Source organism: Nicotiana tomentosiformis, chromosome 1 (assembly GCF_000390325.3).
Source record: "Nicotiana tomentosiformis chromosome 1, ASM39032v3, whole genome shotgun sequence".
NCBI classification, from domain to species: Eukaryota; Viridiplantae; Streptophyta; class Magnoliopsida; order Solanales; family Solanaceae; genus Nicotiana; species Nicotiana tomentosiformis.
Genome location: NC_090812.1, coordinates 71,685,366 through 71,709,774, shown reverse-complemented (window position 1 = coordinate 71,709,774; position 24,409 = coordinate 71,685,366). Strand labels below are relative to the sequence as shown.

The following is a 24,409-nucleotide window of genomic DNA, read 5'->3' as shown; positions in this document are numbered from 1 at the left end:
AGGAATTTGACGCTCAACAAATAATTTATTGAAATATCAAAGCCACAATAAACAAAACGAAATCACGGGCAACACAACCTCCAATAGGCAAGATTAGCATATCTGATAAACATGAAACTGAGGAACAAGTGCTCGCCATTTAGCGGCTGCTTCCTTTGCTCAATTTATAGCCACACTACACAAAGCATTACCACCGGTTCGATTTTATGTAGGATAAAATGAGCACTGAAGAAAAGGAGTTAAATACTGCACTGTATGGAATCGACTTTCAAGCTTATCACAAATACTTAGTCCTAAAGGGAGCATATTTTAAAACTTCAAATTCTTAACAACGGAAAGCAAACAATGTTGAGTAACGTGTTCAAAATCTCCAGAAACAGTGTTGTACATACAGTGTATTATCATCCAGTAGATGTGAATCATGCCCCACGAAAAGGGAGGCAGAACATTAGCTATACAGTTGCACTGACCTGACATTAACATAAAATTTTACCAGTAAATCACACCAGTCCGAGGCCCTTGATGATAGAGTATATCAAGAAAGCGTACTGCCAAAAGCCCAAAAGATAGTAAATTATACGGACTAAGCACTCTTTCCCTCTGAAAAGAACTCTGGTTATACATCAGGAGATATAGGGCACAATTACGAGAGGTAAGAAAATAAAGGGGGCAGAAAGGATACACATGTATATACAGAATTTTTTAAAACATGTATACACAGGATAATTACAACAAATAATGTTGTACAGATGAGATGGCAATTCGGCCAGCAAAACTAAGAGAACCAATATATTTACAATTTACACATACGACAGCCGACATAGTTGAACAACTGAAACTGACGGCATGGCTCGGCCGTATGAGCAAAAAATAAGATCACCACTCTGATATATATACATTATTTACATGATTACCTATCTCCTCAAATTAAATAATCTGAACAATTGTCCTACAATCTGTACACCTGCCATCAAGCAATAGGCAAAGCAAATCAATTAAAACTACCTGGGTGGTAAAAAAAACCTATCAAAAAAATATAAAATATATAATTCCTGTTTACTCGTTCAAACATGATATCAGTATTAAAGAGATGAAAGAGGGGAGAAAGGTGAGCTATTGACAAATGAAAAATCAGCTGAATAACTAAGGAGAAGCCGGAGATAACTTTTTTTTTTTTTTTTTTTTTTTGGGGGGGGGGGGTTGTAAAATAGTTTTTGCTCAGAAGAAGGAACTAAGTTGACTTCGAAGTTTCACTTTTACCAGCCCCATGTTGCAACATATTAATAACCTCCAAACTCACCTATACAAAACTAAAGCTGACTTGCAATTTTGTTGGAGCTCCTGATGAAGAAACCTCCCTATGCAAACAAGAATAAAATTTGTTACTGCTTCTAACCCATTTCATTCAGGAAGTAAAAGTTTCCTATGTCTCCATTTGTTATACTGGTTACTCCGAAAGATTAGTTGTATAAATAGAAAATGTAACCCATGCTGGAAATGCACTAATAGATACAACTAAAGAGTGAAGCTGCATACCCACTACATGTACTGCTGAGGTGGAGAAGTCCCAAAATATATCTCCAAAGACAACTAAGACTGAAGCTGCATACCCACCTACATATACTGCTGAGGTGGAGAAGTCCCCAAATATTTCTCCAAAGACTCTTTCTTACGCTCCGGATTGAGGCTGCATGGTACTATGAGTTAAAACTCCACATATTGAAGAACTCATCTTCAAACGTTGGGATCAAGATAAAATCTCAAAATGGAGTAATAATATTCAATAATCAATAACCGGTCATCACTAAAAATAGAAGCAAATTACAATGACTATTTACAAATTGATCAAGAAAATCAAAATGACTATTAGAACTTCTACCTTAGACTTTAAACCTAGGCAAGAATCTTATAAGCAATACTTCTTATGGAAGCAAAAATCTTCACTTAGTCAAATTCTTATTGAGCCAAAACACAACCACATAAAAATTAAAGTAAAATACTAAAAAGAGAAGAAAAAATGCTAATACTATATGATAGTTTTGTAATTCTACCTGGCTAAAAAATAAAAGGCAGTTGTCCTAAAACATAAATTGATACAAGGGGGGGGGGTGCCAACCTGTTCCTTACACCTAGAAGAGCACAATGAACAGCTCGTGCTGTGGCAGAAGCAGGGGCAATGGCTGCCGCTGGAGCTGCTTGGACAGCAGTTGCTAAAGCAGACCCCATTCCAGCACCACGCTGATATCGTTTCATGGGAGCGCGTATTAAAGCAGAAGCAGACTTACTGAAGCCATCACTCATACTTTCATAAGCCTGCCAAGATTATCAGGGATCAGTACCTCAGTTATACTTTCATATGCCAGCCATGATTGTAACTCACGAGTGAGGTCTGCTGGACCCGGTTATGCACGACGCACACTTGTGACAACGAGAAATGTTTATCCAGACACAAGGAGAGTTAAGGTATCTATCTGACCGTTTATGCCAACTTTGGGTCTCTACCTATGTATTTGGCCTTCCAAAATAGTTTGAATAGATGCAATTTGGGACTAAAATTCAAAACCTTCGACTAACCAGCCAAAAAGTAAAATGAAAGAATGTCTCAAAAAAGGGATTATCACCTGTTGGATCCCTTGTCGGGCATCTCTAGGTTGATTAAATCTCACGCCAGTGTTTCCTCCACTTTGCACAGGCCATGGTACTGGTGGTGGAACACTTGTAAGAATATATTCAGCTTGCAGAAGGATTTCATGAGCACCAGCAGCCAAATGCACTCCAAGCCCAATTGCTTCAAGTGAAATACTTCTAAGGAATGCTATTGTACCTGCAAACATTGAAGCCATTTTGAGATCTATAAGAAGTATCTCTCTTGGCACACAGGATAGAGATAATTACATGGCTTTTAATGTCCCCTGAGGAAAAAAAAGCATTTGTGTCCTGTGGCAGAGTTGTCCAATGATTTGAGCAAAAAAAGAGTCCAAAGTATCAATCCCTCTCGTTTAACAGATAACAGAAATCACTGAAGATGTACTACTATTTGTCACCAAATACTAAACAAGACAAGTATATACACACACAAACCAGACACACTCACACACCAACACAACATATACACATATTCTGTTGTTACATGCTATAGTTTCAGCTCCTTGTATGAGTAAACCCATAATAACAATATAACAGTGCAATAAAGCAAATATTTTATCAGTGCAAAAAGTGCAGAACTTGAGTTCCTATAAACAAACACTCCACATTCAGGAAGAACCTAATCAGTTCAAGACTCATTAAACAGTGTAAGGACTTCTATTTCTTCCACTACATGTATCCTCCAGAGATGTAAGAGATAGATTTCTTTAATGTTACCTCTTTGCATTCCTTTCAACAATTTTTGGTCCTTCTTGTAACTCTTCACTGGTAGAGATACCAACTTTGCTGCACTGGAACCAACAGCTACCAGTGATCGAATAGGAGGAAGGCCTTTCAATAGTTTATGAATCTAAGGGAAACACAAGAATTAGGATCAGAACCCACTTCAAACTTTCACATGCAAGCCTCAAATTATCACTACTCTAACAAATATAGCAAACCTGATTTTGGGAAATATCTTCCAACCATTCTCCTATTATTATTTCACATACTCCACTCCAGCCATAGACACCTAGAGCTTGAACATGCTTGAGATGCAGGTCAACCCCCTGCATCAGGAAGGTATTGGGACACACAATATTATAAACTTGTACGTAAAAATATTTCACCTCATGTACGTCAAGTACAAAAATATACCACTGGCTATGTCCGTACATATTCATTGAACTAATGCCAAGTCAAGGAGGCCAAGCCAAGCACCTTAAGGTCCTGAATTATATGACCCTGGACAATTATTTGGTGTACTTGATCCTCTTTCTTTATAATATTCCTATAAAACTTGCCTTTTATGAGTTGAAACTTCATAACCTTACCTTATAGTTTCTACTTCCAATGTTTCAATCTAGAGAGAGAGAGAGAGAAAGAGAGTTCTCTCTCAAAGCAAGCGTTCAAGCCAATAAATGAATGTTGTTGCCCCAAGAACAAAATTTGAGGTCATCTAAGTGGTACATATGGTTCTCTACAATTACAAAATATCTACTGAAAGAAAAATGAAATAGAGGAACTTTTCTTGCCTACTGTCAACGTAATATTAACATTTTCTCTAATAGCTCTCAACAGAACAATTGAATTTATCATGGTGAAAAAGGTACAGCCGTTCTAAAAAACCACGATACCAAGAGTGATTGCTGGTATCTCCAATAGAAAGACAGGAACTTGAATGATTATCAAACAAAAGGACGTAAGAAACCAGGAAAAATCTAACTTTACCAAGTTTGCATGCATCTGAAGGGTCCTTAGAGAGTACCACATCATTAGGAGACAGATACTATTGACTACACCAGGGAAAAACAACTCTGAAGCATGTCTAATGTTCTTCCCGACTTTCATTTTAGGTAAATGAGATTTCAAGAAAAGGTGATGAATTTTAACACTAAATACCTGGCAATCAGATGTCATTTTAATATTTTATCAAAGTCAGATCAGCTAGAGTTTACCATTTATCGTGAAAATTAATGCAGCCTTATGACACCTCATAAACTAATTCAACTCCATCTGAATAATCTGAATATGCATTACACAACAAAAGAATAAGAAGAGAATGAAAACTCTAACCAGCTATCTAAAACCACACTAGAGTAATATTACCAAATTAAATCTATAAAGGAAAATCATGAGGGAGAAGGAAGTGAAATACCTTCCAAGGTACAAGGTTAACAAGTTCAACATACTTGCCACCCCTTAACGCTGCTAAATCAACATGGCAAGGGCTATAGTCAACCCGAAGATGAACCGGCCAGATATCAAATTTCTGCAACCAAAATCCAGTAAAATCAGCTTCAGCTATCACGAAATGCACATAACAGTAGCAAACTGATCAAGCAACCAGCAACACCACTCTCAGACTAGATCTGGTATATCCACAGATGAAAGGATTCAAATTGCAGGCAACAGTCGCAAGCATTTTTAGGCAAGACGAAACAGTTTTTCTTTTTCTTTTTTTCTTTTACCTTACCTTTTCACAAAGATAAATAAACCTATCCAACTGCAAGCTTTTAAAGTTTACTTGAAAGGAGGCAGCTATATGTTAAATTTGGCAAAAGGAACCTCCAATTTCTCACCTGAAAATAAGGAAGCAATGCTTCTTCGATGACTGCATCACCCCCAACTTTGGTTCTCTTTGCTACTATGTCCGACTTACTGAGACTCTGTGAAGTACTTTCGGATGGTGTAACAGCTGACTTTGTTCCTCCAAAGAAGCTGATGAGAAAATCTAACTGGTTTTGATGAAGATGTAAACGCATTGGGAGGAGAGCGATGCGTAACCTGAAAATGAAAGCATCATAAGTACAATCACTTCATTACAGGTTTGGGATGAATTCTTTGTTGAAAATTCTATGAGGAGCTTTGTGTTGAAAAGCAACAAATGCTAAAGCTATACGCGTGAGCAAGCAAGAGAAATCCGCATGTGAAATGATAAAATCGTGATGGAAGGAAACAACACAGTACAGTTTGCCACAGTTATTGCACGAAAGAGACCATAAGTGCCTTTATCTAAAATTTCTAGCACAAAACTTTTGTAGGCTGGATTCAGTGTGAACAATTAATGATGTGCATTCAATAGCCCAATTTTTTTCTGAACATACATATGAATGATGAGACAGCCATGGGACTTAAAAAGGGCGTCAACTTGTTCCAACATATAATAAGCTCAAACTGAAAGACAGTCAAAGTATTTCGATACTTCCACATATTATGGATGACGTATAAGACATCTCTACTTTTCCCCCCTAGATGGATAGAGCATCTTAGATAAAGTATCTGAAAACTTGACTCTAAATCGATTGAGTAAATTTTTTATGTACCCATATTTTGTGCCACAATCCTTCAAAAAAGGATGAAAAGATTGGTAAAAGTTAAACATACAACAACAACATTAAACCCAGTGAGTTCCCACAAGTGGGGTCTTGGGAGGGTAAGACGTACGCAGCCTTACCCCTACCCTAGAAGGGTAGAGAGGCCGTTTCCATTAGACCCTCGGCTGGGTAAAAGTTATACATCTTTGTGGAAAATCGTTAGGTATGAATATGGACAGATTTCTAAATGAGGTCTCAATTGAGTGCCCAAATAAGCTCAATCCTTTTTTGACAAAGGTAACAGTTATGTATTATAAAAAAAGAAGCCCAGCACAAAGGTTGTGCTTGGTAACTATTTACAGATTCCAAAAGAAGCAAAAACCTATCCAAATAAGCTCAATCCTTTTGATGGTTTAATAGTGTTAACAAAATCAATCGATTTTTTCCATTTGTGAATTCAATGTTTAATAGAAAATGGGGGACATATAATGGCCAAAGTTTATTGTGAATTGCCCCTTCCCACCAAAAGAAGGTTATAAATATTGTTTTTCCTTTAAATTTCTGATTTAAGTAATTAATTTGTTTTAGCATTTTACTATTTTAGAGAACTAAATATGTTCCTGCTCAAATGCAAACATGGAAAAAAGACTAAACGAGGTTATGGTCCCATTTGGTATGACACACAGTATATTCCGTGGAAACATAAAATGAATTTCCCCACAAAAACTTCCATAGGAAATGTTTTCTCAAATGGAACTATTTCCCAAATAAATTTCCGGTGTTTCTTAGGATATGAAGTTGATGAATGGTGGTAGAAGGTGGGTGTGGGCCATGGATGCATGCTTGATGATAATCACAAGTATCCGGTGGAATATTCGAGGAAAATGCCCTACCTTTGAGTGCAATTTGAATTGTTGATTCACGTAATTGGAAATAAGCAATTAGGCTTACGACGAAAACCTAGTGCGCGCAAGCTGGATTGCACGCTATTTTTATTTAAAAAATGATAAGTAACAAAAGACCTAAGACTTAAGAGTGTGATCTAGTAGTCAATTAAGTGGAATAAAAACCATGGTATACCAAGGTTAAAGTACCAACAGTGACAAAGAAACACTAGGTAATTTCTTTCCCCGTCCAAGCCTTTGTGGCAAGAGTTACCTGGTGTTGGTGCTGGTACCTACTATAATGGGAGATAATAGGTAAATGGTCGAAGTAAGAGCTAGATTGACTCGGACACAAACGTTGCCGAAAAAAAATAAGTAAGAAAGGATTTTAGAATTGTTCGCATGTTATAATCGTGGTATACAACAATAACAAATTCTTAAAATTATTGTCATAATCATTTTGTAATATCAAGTCATGTTGACATTCGTTTGTAATACAGGGTATCCTAACAAGAGTGGTAATATTAATTTTGCTCGACTTCGTCATTCTCTCTTTTAAGAGTCCTTTTTCCCTCTTTTTTTAGATTAACCAAAGGAAATTTCATAATTGCACCAACTCTTTCTAGTGTTTTATCTTCCTAACTTTGGCAGAAGCCGAATGGGTAGTGTGTGCGCTGCGTGCGGGGGTGGGGGGGGGGGTTACTAACATATATCATCATCATTTTTACGCTGGCCATTAACCTACAAACACATAGGAGTTCCACAAAAATATATATAGCTCAAATAGTTCTATTTTTGTTATTTGCAATTAAGTCTTGGTTCCATGGTCTTGATTTCATAACAGGTTATAGATAGTTTGAAAGCTTTACCAAACCCTCAACAGGTCTAGTAGCCTTCCACCACCCAAACCCATTTATACTCACCATATAGTCACCAATTTTTCCACCTCTAAGGACAAATAATCTGCATTTGTGTATCCCTTTAACAGACAGATAAACAGCAGATTAAGCACAAAATGGACAAATACAGTAAGTAATGAGCATCTCTATATAATGATACATAAAGGGATTGATAGAAGGACAGAAAAGATATGTGAACTTCTGCGCAAGTATACTAAACAAAAAAGAACCAAGTCAAACGGATTTGTAATAGTAAAAGACTAGTCATAAACTTCTTTTCTAACTGCTGGGTGGAAATAAACGAGTAAATGTCATCATGCCTGAAGTCTTATGTTTCTCTATGGCGTAGACTTTGTTTGTCTTTTCTCCTTCCAATTCTAAAGCACATAATTTCGAACTACTTTCTAGTTACCATTTTTATAACCAACTATTCAGGCACTTGACTTCTGAGCGCATCCAAATGAAACTATGCATGCATATAAAAGGTATTACAAAGACATGCTCTCTTGAAATAAATCGAGCAAATTATGGAGACGACAAAGTTTCCCCGGAAAAGAGAAACCGGTGCAAAATTGAGAAAAAGTTAAAGGGAAATAGTTAATATACCGGTACTCCTCAAGAGGGATAGCAGGATCAGGTCTTACAGCTTCAAGATCCAGCTTAAATGCTTTGGAAGAAGACTTCCTTAGACAGCCTTTTGATTGATAGTACCCCAGCACCTTGATCGTCAAACAGAAGAAAGAATTTTAAATCCAGCATAATTGATGGTAAACTATTTGCAACTCCAAATACGTGAAGAAACTTTCTATACCAGTTTCCAAGGGGCAGCATTACTGTTGTCTTTAACACAGAAATCATGAACTGTTATGGATTGTCTAGATACCCGAGTTCCACCATCAGGAAAGATGTCATACTGAAATCGCATTCCAGAGAGTGTCAGTTCTAAACAAACAGTTGTATCCCGCCCACAAGTTCCTGTTGATTGCTGTGCATTATTCTGAACATTTTGCCAGTCAGATCCTGCATACAATCTCCAGATGATATTCATGTTATTAAGAACTATGCGACCCTTAACATTTTTGTTTTCATCAGGTTCACTGAGAATGCAAGAAGCCTCAGATTCGGTCAACTCCAGTGAACCAGCTTTTCTGTTGACTTCTGAAACATGATTATCTAAAATTCTTAAAGAGTTGTCACCATACCATCCAGTATTTCCCCTTAAATCATCACCACTCCTCATGGGACTAGGTGTATATCTAAGATTATCCTTCGACGAATGGTCTGTGAATGTTAGTTCAGACAAAGGACATAGGTCAGACAGGAAATATTCTTCAATTAACTGAGGTAGCTGTTCAGGTGATAATGAAGTCTCACTAGTTTCTTGTCCAACTACAGGAACTGAGCCAGTGAGAGGCGAACTATTCAAGAACCTTGGAAAGTCTTCATTACTGTAGTAAAACGTCTCGCCAATGAAGCTATTATTCGGTGACAGATCGATGGGTGATTCACGATAATCAGCTTGGCCATCCTCCCCGTGGTCCAGTTGAAATGCGTCTTCGCATATTTCATCCATCAAGTTGATATTACCACCTTCACTACTTACATCTCCAGTCATAGCCTGCATATTAGAAGTTGATGATACAGAATCCACGTCAAAAGTGCAGAATTCTTTGCCCTCACGTGCCTGTTGAACATTATTCCATCTTGTCTGCAAGTGAATCACGGATTCTTCCAAGTCGGGTGCAAACAGCTGTTGCAATTGAGCAGCTAAACGTGTCAATCCACTAGCTGTATCATGGCAAGTGTTCAGAACAATCTGTGATTCCGAACAATCAATTTCCCAAAGACCCCCGTTGTCAGAACTGATTCTCAAAAGAGCTTCAACATCTGCCTGTTGAGCAACTTTAACATACCCAATCTTGCGAAGATGCTCTACACTGTAGACACTGCCAGCATAGTTGGGTGCACGCATAGCAGAAAGAAGCAGACCCAGATCCTGTACAGTAATTTTGTAACTGCTGATAACAGAATCAGCAACAGTTGTACTGGAAAGCCTCAAGGAAGATGCAGCCAACAGGCATGCTACATACTGCTCATCTATTGCTTCCTCGCAATAGGGAGAACTTGATTGAGAATCAGCGCATCCCTGGATCATCAATTTGTTTAGGTATGGCTCATAGCTTAAGGCAATGTCTATCAAGCTAAGGATAAAAGAAGATTCAAAAGGGACACTAGTTTCACAATCCTCTTTCTGCACATTACTATCACATTCTTGTTTAGTTTCAGGAAAGGGTGCAGCGAAAAGGGAGAAAATTGTGTCAAACCAATCCAAGCGGCCCCCAACTGCAACAATAGTGCCACATCTGATGGTGATGGACATGGTACTGCTCCGTGGATCGTGGAAGTGGATAATATCTGAACCCGACAACTTAGCAGATAATACATTTGAACCTTCTCCATCACCACGGCTGCTGGAAGAGTCACTGATGGAGATGAGGAGAAACTCTTCACCTGGAACTCCTGTAATTGAACCCCACAAGTTTCCCTCACCATGCGTCACCCAGAGGAAGCTAGCACCATTTGTTCCTCCAATATCTAAAACAGATAATAGACCAAAATTCAGAAGTTCCAGTCTAAAGCTATGCCAAGAACCAGTCATTTCATTCTGAAGCGAACCCTTATTATTCTTCTCCACGACTTCCTCATTAATTGATATGGTTACAGAATCACATTCAACAAGAACTGATGATTGAGAGCCAGAACTCACTTCTTCAGTATCAACAGGAACAAGGTCCAGTCCCGATAACCTATCAATCACTTGACTCAGAAGATCATTTAACTTCACAAATTCTGATTTGCTTAGAGCAATTGTAACAGGAGATAAATGTGCATGAATGCAGAACCCAGAGCTTATAATCATTTCTTGTCGAACATTACCGTTGAAGTCCTCCGAACCCTTAACAGCGGTTACAGAGGAAAATTCATATCCTTTTCTTCTGAACTTCTCTAAGCACCGTGCATTGTCTGAACAAGCAAGCTGCTTGGCTCTCTTCATTATCCAAGGACCAGTCCTGGCACTGTCCAGCCATGAAAAGGTAACAACAGAAGGCCCCCTTCCATCTGATGTGGTCATTATTTTCTGTGCTAAAAGTCTATACTTTGGAGCACTTCTAGAGGTAATTTCGGCATTCTCTCCGGACAATGAAGTAATTAAGTTGACATCAAGCTTTCTAAAATTCAAGTACAAAGAGCACAATGTAGCCACAGAATTCCGACTCTTAGAACTAGTAGCAGCACTCTTTTTAGTTGCATGACTTGCTTTCTCCCCAGGAATTGATGGTGAAGATACATCAAGAGAAATAAACTGTTGCCAAGAGTAATAGCTCTTAAAACCATCATCATATCCACAGGGGAAAGACAATATAATCCTGGCAGTTGGAAGAGATACAGTGCCCCTGAAACTTTCCCGTTCTGAAATTCTTCTAGTGCCAGAGCAAGGCCTAGTCCTTCCAATCCCTTTGGATGAATCCATATGCCTATGCTCACGGGCCAGAGTGCCAGTCATTTCAATACGATCCATAATTTTCTTGAAAAGTTCTGAGGTCTCACTTAACAAATCAAAGTTTACCCAGAAAATAAATGGTGGCAACTTCAATGAAAAAGATGTTGGCCCAACAAATGAGTTTCCTGAAGAACTTTTTGTGGCTTGGCAGAGGCAAGCACCAAAAGTCTTAAGCAATTCTACCTGCACTACGTTGTCAGCAAACATACTTATTTCGTTCCTTGGATGAGTGAACCCATCTGTAAAATTCATACCTAATGGATTAGGAGCAGCAGATGCATTCTGATTATCCAGATCAATATTCTTGGTGGACCAATCAAGAGGTGGAAGGGCAGTTTGAACTGCATCTTGAATTACTTTAATGTCATTATAGGTACGCAATTTGAAATCAACTGTATCATCCTTTCTTGAGAAGTGATCAGTAAGTTGCATATGCTGAACTGTTGCTTCAAAATTCATTTCCTGACGCCGTACCTATTAAGCCTTAATGGGTTTTAAAGTTAATAAAGGAGTTGTTCTAAATTCAAAGAATTTTAAATATTATGAAGTAAAACCAACAACAAAGAAATGGAACATTACCTGCAACAGTAGAAGCAAATCTTGAAAATTTGCACTTAAATAATGAACACAAAAACCAGCATTCCCTTTATCAGCATCCACGCTGCAGCAATGTCTCTCTTCCTCATCGATAAAAGAGAAAAGAAGAGATACTTTAGCAACCGTTGCCCTAAGATTGGTTTCAAGATGCTGCTGATCTGCAGTGAATGTCAAAAGAAATTAAATCAGTTCTTTGACAAAAGGGCTGACCTAAAATGCTAAGACGTCATTACTGAAGTCCCCCACTAAAGCGACTGAACAATCTCAATCTTCATACTTTTAAATAATATATATTGAGCTGTATAATCCACCCAATCAGGGAAACAGAAAAGATTAAAAATAAATGGGAAATACAAACTAAATCGAGTATCAGCTCAGTTTAATCATCTTAAAAGATAAAAAAGAATTTGCTTTTGAGCTCCTCCCTGTACTCAAGTCTGTATATTTTCTTCACTAAGCATGGATTAGCCTTGTGTGCACTTACTTTTGCTATGTCTAGAATACTCTGTTCTAACTGCCAATGGTTTATATGAATCATTTTTGCAACAGAAATAACTAATCACAAGGCAGATCAGCACGTTTTCTGCCAGGAAGAAACTAGGATAATATATGTGGTGTGTGTTTGTGCATGTGGGGCCAAAGAACATACCAGAAGGAATAAGCAATGACCCAGAAGCAAGGTTAGAGGCAGCTGTTATTGCACTAAAAACAGAACAAGTCCAATTCCACATCCCACTGCTTCCTAAAGCTGACTGCGAGTTTCTTAGATCATCAAAACATTCAAAAAACTGGTGCACACTGCAAGATACAACCATAAGAACATAAGCAGATACAACCATAAGAACATAAGGATTTATCAGCGCAAGTAGATCCTGCTTCCATTAACAATTTTATGTCATGCTATCAGTATAGGAAGTTGAAAATTCAGTGTCGACGCAAAAGCAATACGTAAAACTTCCACATGCAATTTAAAATCATAATGATCATTGTAAAGAGCTAGTATTGAATTGTGTGACCATCACATCTAAGAGCTTGAGCTATTGGAGAGAGCACACTTTTATTACTGAACTATGTCGTCAAGATGCTTCCTTACGTATGGATCTGACTCTTTTTCTTGGGCCAAGCACGTGCCCCAGGCCCTCTGATTGAATTGTGTGACCATCTCATCTAAAAGTTCAATCCGCTAGAGAGATCACACTTTTAATTACTTAATTATGTCTTCAACAACTACTATAGTGGTAAAGCTGGAAAGACTTCAAATTTTTGAAAGACTAAACTATTCAAGGCCAAATACCTAGAAAAAACGACATTATAAGGGTAGATACAACTCCTACAAGACATTGCAAAGGGTTGAAGCAACAAAAGGCAGAAAATTTATTCTGTTTCCCCCAAGACACGTGTTGTTACAAATGCAACTGAAACTTAACAGATACTGTTGTATTGAAGATTGAAAACTTAACTGAAAATTTATTCTGTTGTATTGAAGATTGAATGTCGTCCATTGATAACCATATTTTTTTAAGGTTTTCTACCTTTTTGCTACACTTCTTTTATACAGGTGTTTTTATATAATGCATTAATAAAATGATTAATTTGTCAACAAAAAAAATGAAACTTAGCAGCATGTCAAAGAGTTTGCATTTCTTTGTAAAAGATTAAAACACATATAAACACTCATGAACTCCCTCTAGAATTATCATAATTTAAAGGTGCTACTGCATGATCAGTAAAATGCAAAAGGGTATCAACCTTTCCCCAAAATCTGGTTCCTCTTCATTGTTGATTTTTCGGCTTCTACTCACCCAATCCGATATAAGACACGACTCGGACAGCAAGGCTTCCCTCACTGGTTCACTGTCGAATGCACGTTCAGCAGAAAATGCTTTAGAAGCTGGAAGCACCTCGTCCATACTGAGCATAGAAGTATCTGCCCTTGTTGAATCACAAGTCCCTACTGAATCACAGGGGGAAAACTCTGTATCCTTCTTCTGCCCCATATCTTTTAAAATTCCCCACAAATATATTAAGCATCTGATGCTACTCGGTTGAAGTTTGATTACCAGAGGATCAATAGAAGCATCTGCCTCCACTTTGCAAATATCTAGGGACCCATTTCTCCAAGGTATAGTCAATTTTAGGTTCCCAGCAAGTCCGCCTCTTTCCCCAGTTATTATTGGGGTTGTGACATTTGGTGAACGGCTTGACCACTCACCTGTAATTGTTCCTGAAGCGCATGGATTCGGTTTCTTATCAACAATCTCATCAATTTGAAGGAATTCAAGAACTGCTCCACTAAATTTGATAAAATTTGTCATTTGAGTCAACCCCAGAAAGTTATCATCCACTGCTTCACTATCCAAAGAAGCCCCTTCCGAGATACATGTACCACATTCCACTTCAGTTACTCTTAATACTAAAGTTTGGCAAAGCCCTGTCCTTTTCTCCTCACCTAAACAAGGATCAAATGCTATGATCAATTTTCTAACTTCTACATGAAAGCTAGTGAGCAACCACTTAACCATCTTAGCAATGGTCTTGACTCCTTCATGAACATCAAAAGCAGTTGTTTTAGCACCACCCTCGTCTACATTATCATCATTACGGTTTCCCAAATTTTGGTTAACCGAAGCTTTGGTTGAAAGACAATTTCCGAGTGTACTTCGAGAAAAGTTTGCGTCAGGAGCAAGCACAAGCTCAAGTTCATCCACTTCTATCCGACAACCATCCCCTTTCCAAGGCATTGTCACAAGCAGAGAGCCAATTGACCCTTCTTGCACATACACGGCTGCTGTGGAACCAAACTGAAAGATGCAACACTGTCATAATCAGCTAAAATCAAGCATCTCTTTGGATAATGAAGAAGAAGATGCAATGGGTTGTAGATAGGCAGAAAGGAAATTCAAAAATACCATGGTTGAATATAATTGATGCTTTGGTACCTGACTAGTAAGATAAAGGGAGTGATACATGTAGTTGGTTCTCTAACTAAATATCCACCACCACCACCACCACCCCCAAACCCCCCGCAAAAAAGAGGTTTCAGGGAGAATAAGCCCAACATGCAATACAATCCCTAGAAAACAGGTGAAAAGCAGGAATTCCAAATTGATCAGCTCTAACATATATGCAGGTCATGATCTCCTATGAAGTACCTTAAAATCAGCTAGCTCTGCTGAAAGAGGCTAGCGAGTAACTTTCATGTAAGAAACACCTAAAAAGCTTGAAACCTTCTCTGGCAGCCAAAGAATCTGGCTTTCTACCCTAAAGGATACCATAACTTAATTTTTCAATTAAAACACACTTCTATTCTCAAATAATTCACCAACCAAAATGTGATAACCCTCGAAAGAGGAAAAAGCTAAAGTTAAAAGGAAAATGTGGACCTAAAGTGTGGAGATCGAAACTATTACCCTGCCTTTCCAGAATGCAAGACAAAGATATTGAGTTCCAGGGATGATTTCGAATCCAATTACCTAGACTTCAACAAGGCTCGCCGGGCAGGAGTAACCATTAGAAGAATTTTAGTGGCAGCGCATAAATATATATATTTTTTGAAAGGTTAAGTGACACCACATAAACATTGAAGCAAAAACAGACAGCGGAAATAAAGTATTTTGTCTGCCCTGTTAATTTTCCTCCTCTTTTTATTTTGGTTTGGACTCCAGGGGTGATGCCAAGCATTGTTAAAGAAGCAATGTTTAGCGGGATCTTTAGAAGACGGAAGAGAAGATGTAGAGGATGGGATGTTGCTCCTCTAACACTTATGTGGACCATATGGAGAGAGAGAAATAGGAGTGTGCTCTTTGATGGAATAGAGGATTCTGTACACTTGAGGAATAGCCTCTTATCTCTTATTCTTTTTATCGATGCATCCACGAGGTTCCTATTTGTATAAAGATTGTGTCGTTCATAGAAACATAATATTTTTGTAAGGTTTTCCACTTTTTGATACTTCTTATATACGAGTGTGTTTAGCCAATTTATTTATTAAAAAAAAAAAAAAAAAAAACATTTTTCTTCCAACTTTTTTTTTGGTGGATAAATGTCCAAAAGAATCCATATAGGCTAAAACAACTAGTTTGGGTTAAGGGCTACTTCTTGTTGTTACACTTACATTAAGTTTGGTGTCAGTGAGGAGTCTTCTCCTTTCTCTTTTTTTTTCCCCTGATAAAAACTTGTATATCCTTGTAGAATAACTGTAGATTAGAGAAGCTTTAACTATTGATTAACTTGATTTGCCTTAAAAGCAAATTATTTAGTTCGGAATAAAATGGACTTGAATAGAGTGAAATAGACCTAGAGAATTCATATAGCTGATCACAACTAACTCGGGATTTAGCATAGTTGGCCATGGAAGTTAAAGTTCAAACGTAGCTCATCCAACAATGAGGAAAATAAATTCCACTTCTAAAAAGCATTACCACACCAGAATTCCCAGCCTTCCAGATTAAAATCCCGATAGCAACTAGATAAACTAACTACCTAGCTCCAAAGTTAAAAGGATTATATGAACCTACAACTTAATGAACATAACTCACAAAACTACAGAAAGAATTAAACTTTATCCTATAAATAGAGATCAAAATAAAAGAAAATCATTAAAATTGCACCACTTCTAGTCAAATTCAAATTCACATCCTCTGGAATTTGCAACAAAAAAAAAAAAAAAAAAAACAAGCGCGTACCTTTTGATTGAGATAATCAACATTGAGAGCTAGATCAGAGAGCTGAATAGTACCAGCACTGAGCTGAACATCAAGCTGATTGAGATCGATATCGCCTAGTATGAATTTCCCCAATTTCTTCTTCAAAAGGAACTTACAAACCCTCTTGATCGCCCATCGCGAGAACAAAGTCTCCGCAGACCTCGCGAAATTCCACGGAAACATTTTTACACTTCAGAGCCAGAAAATTCTTAGGGTTTCCAATTTAGCATAATCTGACTCCATCCAAGTCTAAGAATCGAATTGGGATCAAATTTGGGGTTTAGAGAATTAAAAAGAGCAGTCAAAAGAAAGGGATATGAAGGATGACTTGGAGAGTCGTGTTTAGGCTATAATTTCGTGTGATTCTGCCCTTCAAATATTTTAATTTGGGTTATTTTGTTGTTTTCTTGTTAACGCAAAATAATATAATCCTAATCCAACTCTAACGAGTATCTGCGATTATTAGGACATGCTAAAGGGTGCTTGTACCTACTGATTATGATTAGGTACCTTGACCTTTGCCTTGAAGATTTGTGTAAAGTTCATTCCTCACGCAAGTAGGCAAATAATTGCTTTATTCTATTCATAGTATATAATTTGGAAAACTGTGACGAGTTAAGTCGGTCCCTCGTTGGAAAATGTTTTAAAATCAATCTTTGTTAATGTCTCAAGCTCGCCCTTATCTCGTGATTCACATTAACTGAGTTATTCTTTTTAATCAGTACTAGTAAAGCTTAAAAAATAGTATTAATCATCAAACTTGTGAAATGTCTTGTTAAGGTACATTAGTCATTTTTTTAACGAAATTTTAATTGTCATTTTAATACAATGAACCTAATAACAAATTTTCTAAAATAAAAGGAAAAAATTATATAGTCATAGAATAATTTGTTTGTAATCTTCTTTTTCTGTCGGAGCTTCATGCACGTTGCCTCCATCCCCAATTGATATTTAGATATGAACTATACTCTTAAATTAAAATTTTATTTTATTTCGGTGAGAATTCGATTCCCCACCTTGTAATCCTTTTCCCCGCTTTCCCTTCTCCTACCTCCTATGTTATCAAAAAAATTTAAAATAAACTTTCATTTCATTCCTTGGAACTTTTATTTTTAAAATTTATCAATACGCTCTCCTTAGTTATTTTCTTTTTACAAATAATTTATTTTTAAACTACTTTAAATTATAAATATCTCGCGTTATCTCTTCTTTGTATATCTATATTTATATCTATATTATTATAAAAGCATGAATACAATGTCGGTTTACAAAAATAATCTTATAATATTAAGCATAATAAATCATAATAAAAGAACATAACCGCAATTATAGATATTAGCCTTATAATCGTATTAATTTTAAGACATAATACTACACGTTAGAAATCCTACATGATTACCTTTAGGAATCCTATTAGTATAATTACTTTCGGGCGGTCTAATTCATATTAAATTGAACAAGTAAATATCTTTAGTCATGTAATCCTATTACTTTTAGGATATACTTCTTAAAAAATTATATTACTAATTTAATTCTAAAACATATTATAATGCCCTATTACTAATTTAATTTAAAAATGTATTATATTGTCCAAATCTATTTAGAAAAAAGGAGAGCTTATTTTATTATAAAAATATAAATACAATATTAATATACCAAAATAGCCCTAAAATATTAAGCGGAAGAACTCATAGGGAAAGGACATAACTTCAATAACCTATTTTTTGGACTACAATACCTTATTTGCTAATTTTTAAAATTAATAAAATTTTATCTATTAAATTCTTATTAAAAATATGTAGGAAGATTTAATAAAATTAATTTCATAAGAATCCTCTGTATTGGTAATGCATTACCACTCCATAATGTCCAATACCAAAAAAAAATAAAAGTAATATTAAATGGACTACATAAAGAGTTGAAATTGAGAAAAAATACCCCCACGATAATATATTTTTATATTATATTTGAACTATTTTCCTACTCAAATAATATTTTTTTATCAATTTTTCATATAATATTGAAAAATACCCAATTATTAAACAGCAACTAAGAAAATATTTAAGAATATAAATGTATGATAAAGAGAAAAAAAATGGTTTGTAAGAGTCAATACCACTAATGATTCTACAAACATAAAAATCTAAATGTGAAATGTCATATCAATCTTTTACTTTTTGAAAATAAAATTTATAGTGGATAAAATTATAATTAAGATTAAATATTCAAAATAAGAGATGAAATATTAAGATCTAAATCAACATAGAATAAATTATTTTTTATGTTAAAATCAAATAATTAAATCTTTAATTAATTATTTAGCAAGAGAGTCCAATTCAATTATTTTTTAAATTCATCATATGAGTAAAATTCTTATTCAAGTTAAAAAAAATATCCTAGGATACATAAATTTATTCCATAAAAAGAGTGTTAGAACACAAAGTAAAAATGTTTGTATATTATTAAGAATCAAAATGTTATACAAGTGAGTGAGGAAGCACATTCAAAGCTAAATCATAATAAATAACAAGCTTTCAAAACTATATTATAAAGAGTCGACTCTGGTATAATGAGATTATTCTTTGTAGATGTCTCCGGCGTAATCGAAATAATATTTCTATGTCATGCATTACTTGCAAATATCATATCAAGAGGCGTGACACTATTAGCAATAATAGCAAAGTGGTTTACCAACGACGATTTTATTGTGATGCCACCCACTTTAGATTTGATATACCTCTTCAAACAACTTAAATAACTATCACAAATATATCAAAAGATAGCAATGATACTAAATTTGTCACGAAAGCAAAGTTGATAATATTGTATGAAGCACTTATGGTAAAGTATCAAACGATCGAAATAATTGCCCATAGTTCTTATCAATGAACCGTTTGGTAGAAAATTAATGGTTTGGAAGATGACTTCTATGAAGTACTACCAGTAGTTCTAAAATCGACAAAAGTAGATACTGTAAAAGCTAGCTTGCTAAAATTATACTTCTGGCCTCAAATGAAAAAAGATTCAATTGACAAGAAATATAAAGTAAGAACAGATACAGTATTTAGTGTCTTCTTACTTCATATTAGAAACGAAGAAGAGCATCCAATAAAAGATAATTTTATTTTTCCTAAACACTTCATTATCAATCACAATGGTAATAATAGTATATTTAATAATAGAAATATTTCTATCATTAGATTAAAATATATTTTGTGCAAATCGCATGATAGAATTAAAAAGATATCTTAATTAGCTAGCAAAAATGCATATGTTGATCAACTAAATAAAAGGTTGATTGCAAAATTTTATAATAAAAATAAAGTGTTTTTCAATTTTTGACTCAGTAGAAAATGATACCAATAATTACTACAAAGAAGAATACTTAAATACTTTAATAACAAATGGCCTTCTACCATACATGTTTGTTGTCAAGTTTATTATTTCTTACGTACTTTAGTGTCATCGTATATATAATAGACTAAGTTAAAATTGATCTTCCATTGTATATAGGTTAATTTTAAAAATAATATGTTTGTTATGCTAATAAAAAATTTAGATAAGCCGAATAGCTTATATAATAATACACAAATGGTATATAGAAGTTTTGACAATAACGTCATACATACAAAAATTATGATACTGGTCAATGTACTTTTAAGTATATTCTTATCCCTGAATTCAACTTTCGTCTTCCGAAACTAAGAAATATCCTTTTAAATTTATGTGAAAATAATTTTTAGTATGTTTATATTTTGTAAATATAACAAATAAAGCACAAGGACAAATATCCTAAATATTAGACTATATTTACCGCAATATATTTTTTCGCACGAACAACTGTATGTTGCACTTTCAAGAGAGATATCAAGATCGACAACAATAGTTTTAAGGCAGAGCAACCAAAGCATTAGAAGGAAACATACACAAACAAATATTGTCCACAGAGAAGTGTTCGTTAAAACACATTAAATATTTTTAAACTATAATACATAATAATCTAACTAACATGAAAAAATTGATCATTTGTGTAAGTTTTGATGATGTCATTTTATTTTAAATTCATGTATTATGCTAATGTAATAATATTTTTCAGCATTTAGATGATTGTTGTATTATTATACATAAAATTTCTCTCATTACTTAAATTTTATTGTTCCTTCGTATAAATAAAAGTTTAAATCATCACGTGCCATTATTAACGTGCAACTAGTACTAATAAAGACTACGAAAAGGTTACTCACATAGATATGACATTCCTCGGAAACGTCAAATGAGGCATGGGTATAAATTGCCTAACTTGAACCAATAAAGGAAACAGAAAGGGGTCAAATGTGTCCCTGAACTATTAAAAATAGAGCAATTATGCCCTCCGTTTGTATTTGAGTACAAAATTGGCCTTGCCGTTAATAAAGTGATTCACTTTTGCCCCTCCCCACTAACAGACTCCACATCAAGGACAATTTTGTACCCAAAATACAAAATGGAGGGCATAATCGCTATATTTTCAATAGTTCAGGGGAATATTTGACCATTTTTCCGTATAAAATAATACTTTTTTGCTGAGTTAAAAAAGTCCAAATATACCCTTAAACTATTAAAAATAGAGCAATTATGCCCTCCATTTGCATTTGGGTACAAAATGAGGGCACAATTTGTACCCAAATACTCACATCAGAGAATTGTAAAAGTGCAATTTGTGATAGTAACTTATGGATGTATCGATATGCAGTTGCAAATTAAAATAGGAAGACAAAATGAAAAAAAATTCACCATTAATTATTTGGTACTATAATAATAAGATTTTGCATTAAGAATTGATATTACAATGTAAAAGGTCATTTTATTACGAATACATCAATGAGAACAATGGCATTGTATCCTTTGAGCAGTTCTGTCACGACCCAATTTTCCCTCTGTTGGGTATCGTGATGGCACCTAGTCTTAAGGACTAGGTAAGCCTAACATTTACTGAATAACAACAATAATTAAATAGCATTTAACATTTTTTGAAATGAAAATCTCTATAAAATTTACAATTCTCAAAACCGGTAGTACAAGTCATAAGCTCTACAGAGTTTGCTACAAATTTCAAATGTTTAGAAATAGGTAAAACAGTGTGAATACAAAATAGAAAGGTGACTCTGAAGCCTACGAACGCAGCAATAGATCTACATTGATCTTCACATCAACAATTCGCACAGCTAGCTAATGATCAACTGACTTCGAAATACCTAGATCTACACAAAAATGTGCAGAAGTGTAGTATGAGTACACCACGACGGTACCCAATAAGTATCAAGACTAACATCAGTAGAGTAGTAACGAGGAACAGTCAAGACACCTACTGGACTAAATAACCTAAACAAGTATAAGTTTAGAGACAACAAAGTATGATATCTACATAAAGACTACGCGAAGTGGCAATTAATACGGTTAATTTCAGTAAGATAGGGATACAACAACTATTAGCAGAACACTATAATAATAACTAGAAGAACTAACAGAAACACAACCTAAATCTGATGAATACAATTAAAAGAAGGGCAGATAGCAACTACATGAAAACAACCACTTTCATACTAGGTTTTAGTCAATAAACTCCACGAGGTACCGAACCTCATACTATTCACAACTCACAGGTCCTAACACTTGGCATCTTGTGCCCTCATTACACTTCATAACCGCACTGACGACTCACGTGCCAAATAGAGCCATTCTCACATAGAAGGCAAGTAAACAAGGGGGTGCATCTATACTCAGCAATAGCAAGAAAATCTCTTAATCGATAAGAGTGCTCAACTACGTGTATACTTGTGCAAGTGTCCTAACATGGTTCATGCCAGCTAGTAAGTATAGGAAAAGAAATGGACAACACGTAGAATGTTTTCTCACAACTTTCCACAGGATAAAGCTCACATAGGTAAGCGTACCACTATACAAACATCAACAATAAGAATTACCCCAGGTCATCACAAATCAATCCCTAATATAGCCCACCTTGTCTCGCCACGTGTGCAATAGTAAAGTAAATGCCCGCCTTGTCTCACCACACGTGCATAATAATGTTTACACCTTGTCTCGCCACATGCGCAACCCATATATATATATATATATATATCCCGCCTTGTCACGTCGCATGTGCAATTATCAATAGTAATAATAGTACGACAGAAACCTCATGCAACCTTATACCAACAACTGCACGACAGAAACCTCGTGTATCATAATAACAACAACCGCACTGGAGAAACCTCGCGCCTCACCACAACAAGTATAACAACAACAATGGCAGTAATACAAGGTTACGACAAATAAGTCAACTCAAAAATTTCAGAACTCCAAGGAACGAAGGAACTAATTCATAAGGGGTAGTCAGAATAGAGAATGCTAGTCATAATAAGAACAACTCAACAAGGAAGAAAATAATAGATAACAACGGTCTCACAATGTAAAGTTCAACAACAAGGGAGTTAACACTAGGGCTGCTTATCGGGCGGATTGGGCAGTTAATTACTCTTAATGGTTTGGCTTAACGGTTATCGGCTTTTAAATGTATTAATCCGCTAGCCACCTGATAAGATATCGGGCGGATTAGTATCGGTTTAGCTTTTATCGGGCAGTTTATCGGCCTAATTCAATCTATATTATGTGCATTAATTGTTTGCTGACCGCCTAGCATACAAATTCAGAATAGGAAATTACACATTGAGTCCAGACATACATTTCTGTTAACGCCTACATAAGAATGAGGTAGTGTGTCATGTGTTATAGAGTGAAAAAAGTTGTGGCACAACACTGTTGTTCTTCTATTAAACATAGACAACAGGCATTAGTTTTAAAAAATAAAAGCAGAGGTGAACCATAGACAGCAGCTTAAACAACCTTATTGTAGGGTAGGAGAATAAGCTAAGCTAAGCCAAGCCTGGGATCTTTTGATGCATAGTACGTAAGGGTACTGATTATTTAGGAATTAGGCGTTAGAACTTAGAGATAGAGTACTGGAAGAAGTAGAAGGATTTTTGATATTTATAATATATATATATATATATATATATATATATATATATATATATATATATATATATATATATATATATATTCTTAACGGGTTAACGAATTATCCATTAAGAAAATTGAATAATCCGCCCCCAAACCGATAAGCCGTTAATAAAAAAATTCAATCTATTCCCTGTCCGTTAAACTGTTAACCCGATAGCAATAAGCCATTAAGCTTCGGTTTCGGTTTGGTTTTGAACACCCCTAGTTAACACAAGTCGAATAATTCCAAATAAGGATAAGTCAACTAATATATAGGATATTGTGATAACCCAAAATGTCATCTTTAAATTTAATAATTAATTTTGTGCTCTAAGACCTCAAAAGGCACTATTTATTATTTCTCGACTTACGTGCGTAGCCCGTGCAATTTTTTGGAAAGTTTTGTGTAAAAAATAGATTAAAATGTGAAATAGAGCCTTAAATCGCAATTGAGTTGACAGTTGGTATCAGTGCACTAGGTTACATAGGTCTCACGAGTCACGAGCAAGCTTAGTAGAGTCTGAAGGATCGGTACGGAGACGTATGTACTTATCTCTCAGAGGCTATGAAGTTTAGGAACAATATCACTTCTTTCTTATTCTGTCATGTAATTTTATTCTATCATCGATGATTGAACCATTCTACTCTTATTCTCTCGCAAATGGTGAGAACATGTAATACCTCTACCGATGGACAGGGACCAGAGCCCCCGGTGGCAACTATGGCCAGGGGTAGAGGTCGAGGTCGAGGTCGTGCTAGAGGCCGAGGAAGAGGTAGA

At 35.6% G+C, this 24,409-nt stretch overlaps 1 protein-coding gene across 5 annotated transcripts; it reads right to left on the bottom strand.

Moving 5' to 3' along the window:
* Positions 1-691: 691 nt before the first annotated feature.
* On the bottom strand, positions 692-16,966 carry LOC104106007 (autophagy-related protein 2). Of its 5 annotated transcripts, none has more exons than XM_009614457.4 (15): positions 16,570-16,966; positions 13,634-14,700; positions 12,534-12,682; positions 11,867-12,042; positions 8,537-11,761; positions 8,332-8,444; positions 5,208-5,412; positions 4,784-4,897; positions 3,588-3,695; positions 3,364-3,496; positions 2,622-2,824; positions 2,117-2,313; positions 1,537-1,687; positions 1,301-1,358; positions 692-964 (listed from the first exon to the last, which is right to left on the bottom strand). In XM_009614457.4, the coding sequence occupies exons 1-13, from the start codon at positions 16,771-16,773 to the stop codon at positions 1,615-1,617; spliced, it is 5,967 nt and encodes a 1,988-aa protein (XP_009612752.1). In that variant the 5' UTR covers positions 16,774-16,966; the 3' UTR covers positions 692-964; positions 1,301-1,358; positions 1,537-1,614. The 5 variants fall into 5 exon arrangements, with proteins under 5 accessions (XP_009612752.1, XP_009612753.1, XP_009612754.1 ...); XM_009614458.4 differs by having other exon boundaries at positions 1,615-1,687; XM_009614459.4 differs by having other exon boundaries at positions 13,634-14,685; positions 16,570-16,965.
* Between the last annotated feature and the right edge of the window lie 7,443 nt (positions 16,967-24,409).

Excerpts from the sequence above, each read along its gene's own strand:
- LOC104106007 (XM_009614457.4), bottom strand. The coding sequence starts at position 16,773 with ATGTTTCCGTGGAATTTCGCGAGGTCTGCGGAGACTTTGTTCTCGCGA. Across the intron at positions 12,683-13,633 it reads GAACCAGATTTTGGGGAAAG|TGTGCACCAGTTTTTTGAAT; the intron begins GTTGATACCCTT and ends TGTATCTTGCAG. Across the intron at positions 5,413-8,331 it reads ATCCCTCTTGAGGAGTACCG|GTTACGCATCGCTCTCCTCC; the intron begins GTATATTAACTA and ends TTTCATTTTCAG.